This window comes from Sminthopsis crassicaudata, chromosome 3 (assembly GCF_048593235.1).
Source record: "Sminthopsis crassicaudata isolate SCR6 chromosome 3, ASM4859323v1, whole genome shotgun sequence".
Taxonomy (NCBI): domain Eukaryota; kingdom Metazoa; phylum Chordata; class Mammalia; order Dasyuromorphia; family Dasyuridae; genus Sminthopsis; species Sminthopsis crassicaudata.
The window spans coordinates 49,840,079-49,852,509 of record NC_133619.1 but is presented as its reverse complement, the minus strand read 5'-3'; the positions used below and the strand labels follow the sequence as shown (position 1 = coordinate 49,852,509).

Genomic DNA, 12,431 nt, shown 5'->3' with positions numbered 1-12,431 from the left:
CACGAAGGGGAAAGAGAAAGACCCGAATTAGTCTCCAGGACCTCCGGCTGGAAACGGAGGGAGATTAAGCCTCCAGGGACTGGGGGCGGGGCGCAGAGGGCGGGGCTGAGACGCAAAAAGAGCACAGTCCTCCAGAACCACTCTTCTGGGTGCACAGCTCTTGGCAGTAGCGCCTCCTCAGAACACAACCAGCCAGGAGGGGGCTCTCGACCTTATGTCTTTCAACATAATTGGCTTCCTTCGAAATCCTCCAAACTTTACCGGACGCATTTCCAAATATTATTCAGAGGGAAGTCTCCGCCAAAGAAATCAGTGACACAAAGATGGCTGCAGATAAGGAGACTCAGTGGGGTCCAGTAGGTTTTAAACGATCCGGGACAGCATTTGAGCCTCTCAGCCTATTACTACGGGACCGAGCTGCTTCCTGGGAAGGGGCGGGGCAGGGGCGCGACAAGATACCCCACGTCTCCTTCCGGCAGACTCCTAAAGCGGCAGTCGCATTACTGATCTTTATCTTTCAAGGCTAGAGAATGCCATTCAGGTTTCAGTTCAGGATCGCGAGCCTAGTGAGCCCACACAGCGGGAGCGCCGCGCGGGGGTGGGGGCGGGGGGTGGGGAAACGCAGAAGGAAGGGGACGTGTCCCAACCTTTTTGCGCAAGTCCGTGCGAGGCGCGCGCACCTCACCCCGCCCTGTCCCAGTCGCGCGCCAATCGGCGTCTGGAAGGCGGGCTCGAGCGGCACGTGACGTCTGAGCGCCTTCCTCTTTTCCGGCCTGCGGGGGGAGGGGGAAGTGAGGTACCAAGCGCAGGTCGCCGTCTCGGCTCGCTTCCTCGGCTATCGATTTCTTTTCCCTGCAGAGGCCTCTGGCGGGCCTCCGACGGCGATCCTCACGCACGGTCGGCGCTCGACTCGCTCCCGCTGCTGCCGCCGAGGAGGGGCAGGACGCAAGATGGCGGACAAAACGCCAGGCGGCTCGCAGAAATCCAGTTCAAAGGTGATTTCCTAGGGGGCTTCGTGTGCCGAGGGCGGGCGGACGGTCCCCGGACAGTGGGGGAGGGCGAAGGCGGGAGGCGCTCGCCGCCGGGGTTCGGGCGGGCAGTGTAGGTCGGGCCAGGTGGGGGGCGGGGCGCCGCCGTGCTGTGGTGCGCAGGCTGCGAGGCCTGAGCTCCCTCCTCGGCCCGTCCTGGGGCCCTCGCCGAGGGTCGGCCGCGCTGAGGGCGGGCAGGCCCGGGTGGAGGAGCGCGGCCTGCCGGGCCAGGGGGTAAGGCGCCGCCGCCTGCCTCCGGCGCCGCCGCCACCTCTTGGCGGGAGGCCTAGCTCCGAGGGCGGCGAGGTCAGCGCTCAGGAGACGCGGGAATCTCTCGGCCCCGGCTTTTCCGAAGCGCGGAGCGTGGTGGAAAGCCCTGGAGGGCCGGTGTGAGGCGATCCTGCGGACCCGGTAGCCTCCTGCCCAGGCCGCCGCCCCCGGGTCACGCTGTACCTGGTTTCGCACGTGGGGCAATTAGTGAGACCGTTAGCCCCTCCCCGGGGTGCCCTGCGGAGGATTGGCTTGGAAAGACTGCCCTCTGACTTCTAACCCCCTGGGGCTCTCTGTTCACCCTCCCCCCCTTAGAGTCGGGGTGTCGGGGCCGCAGCTTCGGTGCCCAAGGTCACGCTGGGGGAAGGAGTCGAGAGGCCTCGAACCCCCAGACCAGCCCCCGGCCCTTCCCCGGGCTCTGAGGGCCGGCAGAAATCGCATTCCTTTTAGGGGGGTCTTAAGTGCACGCTTTGGAGGGAGAGAACCGGCCCTTTTAAAGCGCCTGCGTGTTCTTTACTAATATGACTTCACTTTTCCTAATGAATCGGGGGTCCCAGAGCCCCATCAGCATCCCGACCCAGGTTGTGCTCTTGGGCTCTGATATTAATTGTCCGTGAAACATTTTGGTGCCCTCAGAAAAATCTCATTAGTATTTGTTAAGGATTCTAAGCCTGCTTCAGTCCCCAAGAATTAACTAAGGTTTTAACAGTACTATCTTGGGAATGATGTCTTTCTTCTAGGATTTCCTGACTTTGTCAAGTAAAATCCATTCCGTTAAATAAATGGGTTTGGTTTTCCCTGTACAAAATTCTCTTCTTCCCTGTCTGGTAAATGACATGTAACGATAGGATTTTGAAGCTGGTCCTCCTCCATTTACATTGTCTCCGTTAAAGATCATTGATGAAGAAAGAGACGGAAGGGACCTTGGATATCCTCTAGTCCAAACTCATCATTTACGAATAAGCAAGACTGAGGCCCCGAAATTCATCAACTTACCCTAGATCACCAATAAATAGGTATCTGAGGAGGAGTCAGTCTCAGATTCAAAGGGAGCAGTGTTTTACTTGATTATTGACATCAGCACCTTTTTGCTTCTAAAAGAAGAAAAGACTGGTTCTGTGTTACTGGCCCCTACTTCTTAAGTTGTGGTTCTTGATCCCATTTGGGTCTTATAACTGAATGTGGGGGGCCTGTGACCTTATTGTCAGTGTATATCTATTTTATATATGGATATATCCAGGGTATATTTTCAGGGAAAAAGGCAAGTGGAAAAAGTTTTTAAAAGCCCTGATGTAGACAATGGTTTTTGGTTTGATTGTCTCTGGCACCTAAGCAACATTCCTATTCTTTATAGAATCCCAATAGTTTATTTTGAAATCTAATGTATACTTTCCAAAGTATCAGCTAGAACTTAATTTTAAATAAAGTTATTACAATATCCTCTTAACCTTTGCTTTTACTATTAAATAATAAAGTGTGTTCTTATGTGGGGGGGATGAGGTCTCTGAAATGGCTGACCTTTTTTGCCTTTTGCCATCCACATAAGTGAGTGCTTAAATTCCCTCTTAAATCTTATTCATAACTGGTCCCTAGCTGTACTATACCAACAGGAAGTAGTCATTTCCAAAATCATTCAGCCCTGCTAAAAGTCTGTCACTCTACTTTTTGTGTGTCTGTGTGTGATGTTGATATTAGGAGAAATTAGTGATTACATTTACCATTTTTGTAGAAAATGGAGAAACCAGATGAACTGAAATAATTCTCTGCCACCTTGGATAGCTGGTTAACATCTATTTCCTTGTGTGTGAAAATAGATAATCTCTACCTTCCATGTCTACTATTCTGATTTTATATTAATTTGCTCTCACATAGCTTTTCCTGAAAATTTAGAATAATATGCTCGAGCCATCAGATCCTCCTCTGAATTTTTCTTTTGTGTTTCATCAGGCTACACCTGCTTTTGGTTATTTCTTCTTGTTACTCTTTAGCAGAATCTAAACAGGAAAAGTCACAGCTTTGGGCTCATCTCTTTGCTGAACGTACCCAGATCCACATATTCACCCCTAGGCTCTCTCCAGAGGTTCTATTCTGTTCCAGGTCATCTGATGCCTATGTCCTATAAATATCTCAAACTTATTATCTTTCCCCCCAAATCCATTGAGTTCTCACCTAGACATAAATACAGAAGTATTTATACAAAAATACCTCTCAAGGCTGTCATCTTTCCAATCTCCAAGGTTAGTTGTTTATTTGTTTTTAAGTTGGTGTCATCCTCAGCTTTTCTCCATATTGCACCATATTTCCATTCAATCTCTAAATCATATCATTTCAGGCTCTGCATCTGTCCCCATTTTTCCCTTATATAGTCACCACTGTAGCTAAAGTTCTCATCACTTCTTTCCTGAACTATTGTGGTAGAGTCCTATTATTCTCCTTGCAATAGGTATCTCCCCTCTCCTTAGAGCTGCCAGTAATTGAGTATGTGTATAGTCACTTACAAACTCTGTGGTATCTAAAAGCCCATTACAACTGGTCCCTCCGCCTACCTTTCTGGCTTTTATATATTACTTTCCTTCATGTTCTATGTCTTGTCCTGCTGACTTGGTCTTGCTGTTCTGTTTTTTATAAAGGATACTCCATCTCCTGTTGTCATGCGTTTGGCAATAGACTGCTTCCTTTGCTGAAGTGCTCTCACTGCCACCTCTTTGAATCACTAGTTTTCTTCAGAACTTAGCTTAAATGTTACCTTGTTCATAGAGTCTCTTTTATTCTTTCATTCCCCACTGTTAGCATCTTCACTGTGAATAACACCCTTCCCCATTACCTGGTATTCCTTATGTGTACACACACAGTTTATAGAATGTAAGGTCTTTGAGGGTTTTATATTTTATTTCCAGCTGTAGCATTGTGCTTATTGACTGATGGTATTGAATATGAATGTTTAGAAGGTTGTAAATCTTTGGAGTGTTACTATCTTCCTCAGAATTGAATTTGCAAAATTCAACATCTTATTAATCATTTGAACATGGTGACCCACTTTTTGGTTTCTTTGCTTCCATGTTCTGATAAAGCAAGGTAAAAAAATGTTAATGTATTAGTTTTTGTTTTGTTTTTTATTTTAATTTATTCATGGTGCTCCTTGCTTTAATTGAAGTGTTAAACAGCCTCCTGGCAAGGATGCTTCTTTAGAATCTTTGGAGATAATTGTTTTTTCCATATCCTTACTAAAAATCAGAAGGGAAAGAACAAAAGACACGGGAGATGCCCAAGAATTGAGTGAAGCTGTACTAAGTACTGTTGATACTTAACTTTTGTAGATTAATGAAAATATTTTATTTCTCTCTCTTGAAAACAAGGATTCAATACAGGCACAAGATACTACGTGTGTTTTGCAATTGCACATTTACAAAGTTTACAAAGGAGAAAAATATGCCTGATGTTCCCTTTTCAAAAATACCCCTCCCCTCCAAGAAAAAAGAAAAGAAAAAAAACCTTGAAAAGCAGGTTCTTCATGCACTCTCAGGATTCAGTTTGAGTTTAGTTTAGTATTAATTATAAATTCAGTAGTACTTTTAAGTATAAATAGTGTCTGACATATTAATAATTGCTTAAATGTTGTCAATGTCTCCTTATGCTTGAAGATAGAATTTTTCAGGAGAAACAAATTTAGGGCTTTTTAATCACAACATTCTCTATAATAATTGACATTCTTAGCTACATATATGTAAGACAGCTCCAGGATACTCGGGTTGAAGTTGTTTTCTCCCTGTTCCAGTATCAGAAAAGTCATTGGTATAGAGTATATAGCTTTTGTTGAAGACAGGATTATGTCTCCTCACTGGTCTTGTCATTCTTAGAGTGAATACAGGTCTTTGTTCCTATTGCTTCTTCTAGAAAGTATGATTCTCTTCTCTATAACATGTAATAGAAAACCTCAAATGAGGGTCAGGGAGCATAGTGTGTGTAAGGTAACACACCAGAGGAGCAGCCATTTTAGAAAAAATACACTTTGTGGCATTAAGACACGTGAAAACAAATCAGTGTCACAAATTATCTTTATTAATAGTGTTGCATTCATTTGTTTATGTGTTTTATTAAACTGTTGCTATCACTTGCCAACTATAGTTCCATTGAGGAAATGTCTTAACTAAACATTCAATGCTTTGCCCAGCAGGTCCTTAATAAATTGTTGAGTTGAATCATTTAGTTGCCTTTAGTGTTGAGAAGCACTATTGGATCCTCAGGGGAATATATTAAGCCAATTAAGACAAAAGCTGTTTTCCTAATAAATTTACAATGTAGCGAGGGAGTTTTGACAAATACAAACATGTAATGCTTATGTGTGTATGCATACCTATTCATATACATACATAACATGCATACACACATAATGTAACACAAGGGCAGAGTAGTATATAATAAAAGTTTAAGAAGAATGTCCTCTATAAAATGGAAGAAATGAAACATAATTTGTTACCAATACTGTTGAGGTAGGACTTGAGGGATTATAGGATTTCAAAAGGTGAATGTGGGAAGGCATTTTTTAACATAGGATACAGTGTGAGGAAAGATAAGGAAATTGGTAAATGTTGACTGTACAAAAGTTAGGAGTTTTTCAATTTGATCAATATGTAGCATGAGAGGAAAGAAATAATGTGAAGTGAAGCTGAAAGTTAGGCATCAGATTATAGAAGGACTCAAATTTCAGACATCTTCAGCAGGTAATAGGGAACCATGGAAAGCTTTTGAACAGAAGAATGATTTAGTTCTTTTCATAAGGAAATTATTATGACAGAAGTATAAAGTAGAAAAGTATAAAGTTTGTAAAGAGAGATGGGTGATGTTGGGAAGAGTCATTAGAAGACTGTTGGAAGTAGTCTGTGAGTTTGATGAGGTATAATATATTTAAATGGTGAAATTAAAAGAAAAAAATTGATATAAAAGGTGCTAGTAGTAGTATTAACAAGACTCGGAATTGAATAGATAACAAAAGATGATGGAGAAGTTGGACAGCATGAACTAGTTATGGAGCAACACTTTAAGAAAAGTGGCGGACGGGCCAGGAAAATGTGATTTTAAATCTCAGCTTTGACACTGACTGGGTTATCAGAGGCACCTAACCTCAGGTTCTTGGATAGATTTCAGGGAATCCATGAACTTACATGAAATTTAAAAAAAGGAAATCTTTATTTTAATAAATTTTGAGGAGGTAAGCATATGCATAATAAATAAAGTATATAGAATAAATGTGCATTTGAAAACATTCCAAGAAGGGTTCCACAAGGTTCAGACTTCCAGATGAAACTATAATAGGAATGAAGGTCTAAGGAATGTGTCTTAGGAGAGGATGTCATTTCTAGGATTAAAAGGTATGAGATGGAATTGGTCTTAATCATGGAGAGAATGAGAAAGTTTTGAAGGAGCTGCTAAGGTGAATGAATATGTAGGTAATCAACAAAAGATGAAAAGATGGTTGAGCTGCAGAAAGGTTCCACTTGAGAGCTCAATTTATAGTAGATTAAGTCTATAGTTTTGTTACCTTTTCCAGAAATATTTGAAAAACAGAGAGAGATCATTGAGTTTAATCAAACAGCTGACAATAAAGGTAATTCAGCATTTGGGGGAGTTCTGTAGAGCTACATGAGACTGATTAACCATCTGATCAAGCTAGGAACGTAGGCAAATGAAGCTGAAAACATGAAACTAGAAGAGTGGACAAAAGTCAGTTCAGGAAGGTAAATAAGAGCCAGTTCGGTGGGAAGGAATGAGAGAAGTTAAAGTACAAGCTTTTAGTCAGAGGGGAATTTTAAAATATAAGATCTTGGGGAAGGTTCACATTTTGAGTACTTGAAGTACAAAGGCGATAGAAATCATTGAAGTTGAAAGTGTATCTATCAATCAACAAACTTTTATTTATTAAGTATCAGAGGAGGATACAAAGACAAAAGTGAAAATATCTGCCCACAGTGAGTTTACAATAATTAAAAAAAAACCCCAAAAAACGACACAAATTTAATAAATGTTAACAAAGGTGAACTTTAAATACACAAAAAAGAAGGAAAAAAGTGTTATATATGATCTCTACTTATTTTATGTAGTTTTTCCACTATGCATACCTTTTTTGTGTCAATAAATTTAACATGGTAGTTCCAACTTAGCCCTTGTCTTATGGCCTCTTTTGAGCTTTCTTGTATTATTCTTTTTACTTTTTAAAATCATTCATTGATCTTTCTCTTTCTTTCTTAGTATTTTGATCACACCTCAATACCCCTCTACCCACAGTAAAATAAAAGCTCTCTTTTGTTATAAAGAAACATAGTTAAGTAGCTTCACACATTAAATCTAAAAATAGATTTCTCAGTCTGCTCTGGTTCATTATATCTTCCTCAAAGGTGGGCAGCATCCTTCATAATCAGACTCCTAGAATAGTGATTAGACATTGTCAGTTATATAAGTTTACATTTTAATATTTAATAAATTTATTTATTTATGCCTGCATGTATAAAAGATACATATAAAATAGATACAAAGTAATCTTAGGAAAAAGGCACTAGCAACTGAGCAAGTAGATCAGAAAAAGTCTCATGTAGAAGTTGGTATTTGAGCAGAGCTTCCTTTAAAAACATTTTTTAAAATGTATTTCATTATTTCCCAATTAATTAAAATTTTAAATTAGCATTCTAAATTTTCTCTCTCCTGCCTCTCCCTTGTCCATTGAGAAGTCAAGTTATATATCTTGGGCTAAGTCTTGAAGGAAACCACGGATTTTAGGAGGGTGAACCTGAGAAGCAAAAACAATTTAGGCTTTAGAAAAGCCAGTGCAAAGGTACAGGATTGATTAACCTGTAATTACAAATTGAGTGTATGAAGAAAGGAATAATGTGAAAGCAGACTGGAAAGGTAGGAAGGGACCAAAATGTCAAGAGAAGTGCTTTGTTTGTCAGAGAAGTTAAAATAGGAAGTTAATTGCTTGGATAACTGGAGGAGGGAAGGAGTAATATGTCAAGGATGATAATCCCAAACATCCAGAATGTACTCATTTTAGACTTTTTAAAATTTGTATACCTAGTGCTTAGTACCTGGCATATAATAGGGGTTTAACAAATGTTTGTTGACTTATTAAATTTGTAAAGTTGGCTAATAGAAAGAATGATGGTGGTAACTGGCTATAATATGGAAATTTGTTGGAAGAGGCTAAATTCTTAACACAGTGAATTCTGCTTTGAATATGTTATGGTTGAGGTGTGTGTGGAACATTTAGATGAAATGTCCATTAAGCAACTGGTGATATGGAACTGGAGCTTGGAAAAAAGGCTGGATATAAAAATATTGGATTCATTTTTAGAGAGATGATAATTGAGTCTGTGGGAACTGAAATGAGGGCATAAAAAAAGGAAGAGAAGAGGGAGTTGAGCCAAGATTGCAGATAGTAGATAGGACATTTCCATAGCTTTCCACAGCTTCCCTTAGAATCAGCACTGGGGGGCAGCTAGGTGGAGCAGTGGATAAAGCACCAGCCCTGAATTCAGGAGGACCCGAGTTCAAATTTGGTCTCAGACACTTAACACTTCCTAGCTGTGAAGAATCAGCACTGGATCAAATCTCTGAATGGATTTTGGAGTGACAGAACTCACAGACATTCAGAATGTAATGATTTATCAGCTTAAGATATCTTGGAAGGACTTCAGGAAATGTCTGTCTTGATTGGGCCAGGGGAGTACGAGACCCAAGGCAAGAAGGCCCAAAGTCCAAAGTGGAGAATTTGGCTAGAGGCTCTTAAGCCAAAATACAGGAATGTTGAATATGATGTCTTGGTACAGAAGGCCAGTGAATCAGCAGAACAGTTGTGGGACCATCAGTGCAACTACAGAATGCAAATTGTGAACTCCAACGGAGCAGGCCAGACTTAGCCAGGCTTACCCAGCACAATGAGGGAAGTAGCCCCAGAACAGTCAATGAAAAGCTCCTGAAGAGGAAGCTCAGAACAATCCTGTGTTGTAGGCTCAAAAAAGCAAAAAGAGATTGACCATAGAAAGCTACTATGGAAACGGGGAAGATTAAATCTCAAAGTCAAAAATGCCTTCAGGTGCAGGCTCAGAGGGGAGAAATATGAAGAAGTCTCCAGCTAAAAAGGATCTTAGAAGAAATAAGAACTATGCAGAAGACTTATGATAGTTTGGAGGAAAAAAACAGCTTGACTGGCCAAAAAAAAAAAAAAAAAAATACATCCAGCCATTCTGGAGAGCAATTTGGAACTATGCTCAAAAAGTTATCAAACTGTGCATACCCTTTGACCCAGCAGTGTTGCTACTGGGCTTGTATCCCAAAGAGATCTTAAAGAAGGGAAAGGGACCTGTATGTGCAAGAATGTTTGTGGTGGCCAGAAACTGGAAACTGAGTGAATAACCATCAATTGGAGATTGGCTGAATAAATTGTGGTATAAGAATATTATGGAATATTATTGTTCTGTAAGAAATGACCAGAGGGATAATTTCAGGAAGGCCTGGAGAGACTTACATGAAGTGATGCTGAGTGAAATGAGTAGGACCAGGAGATCGTTGTATACTTCAACAACAATACTATATGATGATCAATTCTGATGGATGTGGCCATTTTCAACAATGAGATGAACCAAATCAGTTCCAATAGAGCAGTAATGAACTGAACCAGCTGCGCCCAGCAAAAGAACTCTAGGAGATGACTATGAACCACTACATAGAATTCCCAATCCCTCTGTTTTTATCTGCCTGCATTTTGGATTTCCTTCACAGGCTAATTGTACACTATTTCAAAGTCCAATTCTTTTTGTACAGCAAAATAACTGTTTGGACATGTATACATATATTGTATTTAATTTATACTTTAACATATTTAACATGTATTGGTCAGCCAGCCATGGTGGGGGGGAGGAAGGAGGGGAAATATTAGAACAAAAGATTTGGCAATTGTCAATGTTGTAAAATTACCCATGCATATATCTGGTAAATAAAAACTATTAAAATTAAAAAAGAAAAAAAAGTAGGAGGGGCAGAGCCAAGATAGCAGAGAAGTTACATGCAAATTTCTAAGCTCCCTTCTTCCCTCAATACCAACTAGTTAAATCAGCCTCAAAAATAACGCTGGACTAATAAAAACCACAAGACAAAGTAAAATTGGCCAAATGCAAAAGGAGGTTAAAAAAGCTAATTGAAGAAAATAGTTCACTAAAAATTAGAATTCGACAAATGGAAGTGAATGACTCAATGAGATATCAAAAATCAGGCAAATAAAATTTTTAAAAAATGAAAAAAATAGAAGAAAATTTAAGTATCTTAGTGGAAAAACATTTGGCCTGGAAAATAGATGCAGGATAGATAATCTAAAAATTGTTGGACTACTTGAAAGTCACGGTGAAAAAAAAGCTTAGACACCATCTTTCAAGAAATCATCAAGGAAAATTGCCTAGAACCAGAAGATAAAATTGGAATTGAGAAGAGGGTATTAAAAGTCAGCTTTGTTATATCCCTGGTTAATGGACATGACATGCATGCAAAGGAACCTCATTCAGAGTGGTCAAATAAGGAAGAGAAGGATCAAAAAATAGTGGCACAAAGCTAAAGAATATGTGTTCTGGAAGAGGAGGTGGTGATTAGATGTTGTGGGTCAGAACTTGAAACAAGATGCTTATGTACTTAGTTCACACCTTTAAAGGAGTTTCCACATTAGTTCACACATATACACCTTTAGAGAACATTTATAAGGAGGAGTTCACAAGCCCACTCTCTATGAGGAGGAGAGGAGTCAAGATTCATTCCCAATGTCCACCTTTGTGCTGGCTGGAGACATTGGGAAGAAGAGAGGCTGAAGCTGGCTGGAGGCTGAAGGACAAACCTTTGGATTGGGAGATATTCGGAGAGAGCTCTTGGAACCAAGGGGAAAAGATAGGCCTCTACTAAAGCTAACCATTAGTAGTATCAAGTAATGAAGAGAGGTCACATTGGAGGTCCCTCTGTGGGATTAGAGGTTAGTGATGGGCATGGGGGTGAGGTTATAAAATGATGTCTAGCTAGCTAGCTCCAAAGAGAGGTGGTTGTATGATTATGTTGGAATAATGGTCAGGAGATGACATTGAACCAACCAATCTTAGGTATTTATTAAATGCCTACCACTTTCCAGCTATAGTACTAGATCCTAGAGATAGCTAGACAGGAACAAAGCTGTTACCAACTTTTTGTATGAAATTATAATGGGAGGAAAGAATTGTAGGATATTGTAGAGGAATGACAGTGGAAAGATTATTTGTGGGAAAATTGGAGAATGGAAATGTGCTTGGGAGGGAGGGGATAGGCCAGAAGAAAATAAAAGGGCATATTAATTAAAGGGAGCCAAAGGGAACATAGGCCTTAGGTAAGGATATGAGGAAGATTGAGTTTAAAAGGGATGTAAGAATGTCCAGAGTAGCTTGTGTCAAAGATCATCAATAGAATAAGGAGAGAGCCAAAGAGGTTCTTTTTTTGTGTAGCATTGTGGTAATTTGTAAGATAGACTGTTCTCTTTCAAGTGGTCACATGTCTTAATGCAGAGGCCCCAAATAAATCTTGGTGCAATCAAGACAATGTCTGCAAAACAGGAATTTGTAAAGGACTTAATCTTCTATAGGAAATTATTTCTCAGTTCTAGGTGAGACATTCTATGTGATGTTGACAAATGTCTTTGGTACATATACTCTGTTTTATTATACCTTACTTAGTTTTGATAGAGGATTATAGATGCCCTCAAGAATGATGAATTCTATTGTGGCCATGACATGGATAAGGGGGTCTTATTGGAGGAAAGAGCCTCTTTACTCAAATTTCTGTGTTTTGTACTCTTCAATCACTTGTATGACTTTGAGAGTAGTCTGCAGTAGAAATTCGTTTGCCTGGGCCTGGCATTATTAGTTTTATGTGTTTTTGTGAAGAACACCTTTAATACCCATTAAATATTCTGTTAAAGATTTCATAGGGCTACAAGACAGAGGTATGTAACCTAAAGAGCAATGGTGAGACAGACTTTGGACACAAACATGCCCCAATGTACTTCTGATCATTTGTTGATCAGTCATTTTCAGTCATGTCCTATTCCTTTTGACATCCTTTGGGGTTTTGGGTGTT

General features: G+C 40.4%; 1 protein-coding gene across 5 annotated transcripts in view; it reads left to right on the top strand.

Annotated features, from left to right (window-relative positions):
* The first annotated feature begins 747 nt into the window (after positions 1-747).
* The window catches only part of U2SURP (U2 snRNP associated SURP domain containing), an 87,506-nt gene continuing 75,822 nt past the window's right edge, over positions 748-12,431 (top strand). For 2 of the 5 annotated variants that reach the window (XM_074298425.1, XM_074298426.1), the window contains exon 1: positions 925-995. Coding sequence is in view for 3 of the 5 variants with exons in the window: in XM_074298424.1 (XP_074154525.1) it covers positions 951-995 (45 nt within the window). In the remaining 2 variants the exon portion in view is untranslated. Of the gene's footprint in view, positions 996-12,431 lie in introns of all 5 variants that reach the window. The other 3 variants (XM_074298424.1, XM_074298421.1, XM_074298423.1) reach the window with 3 other exon arrangements.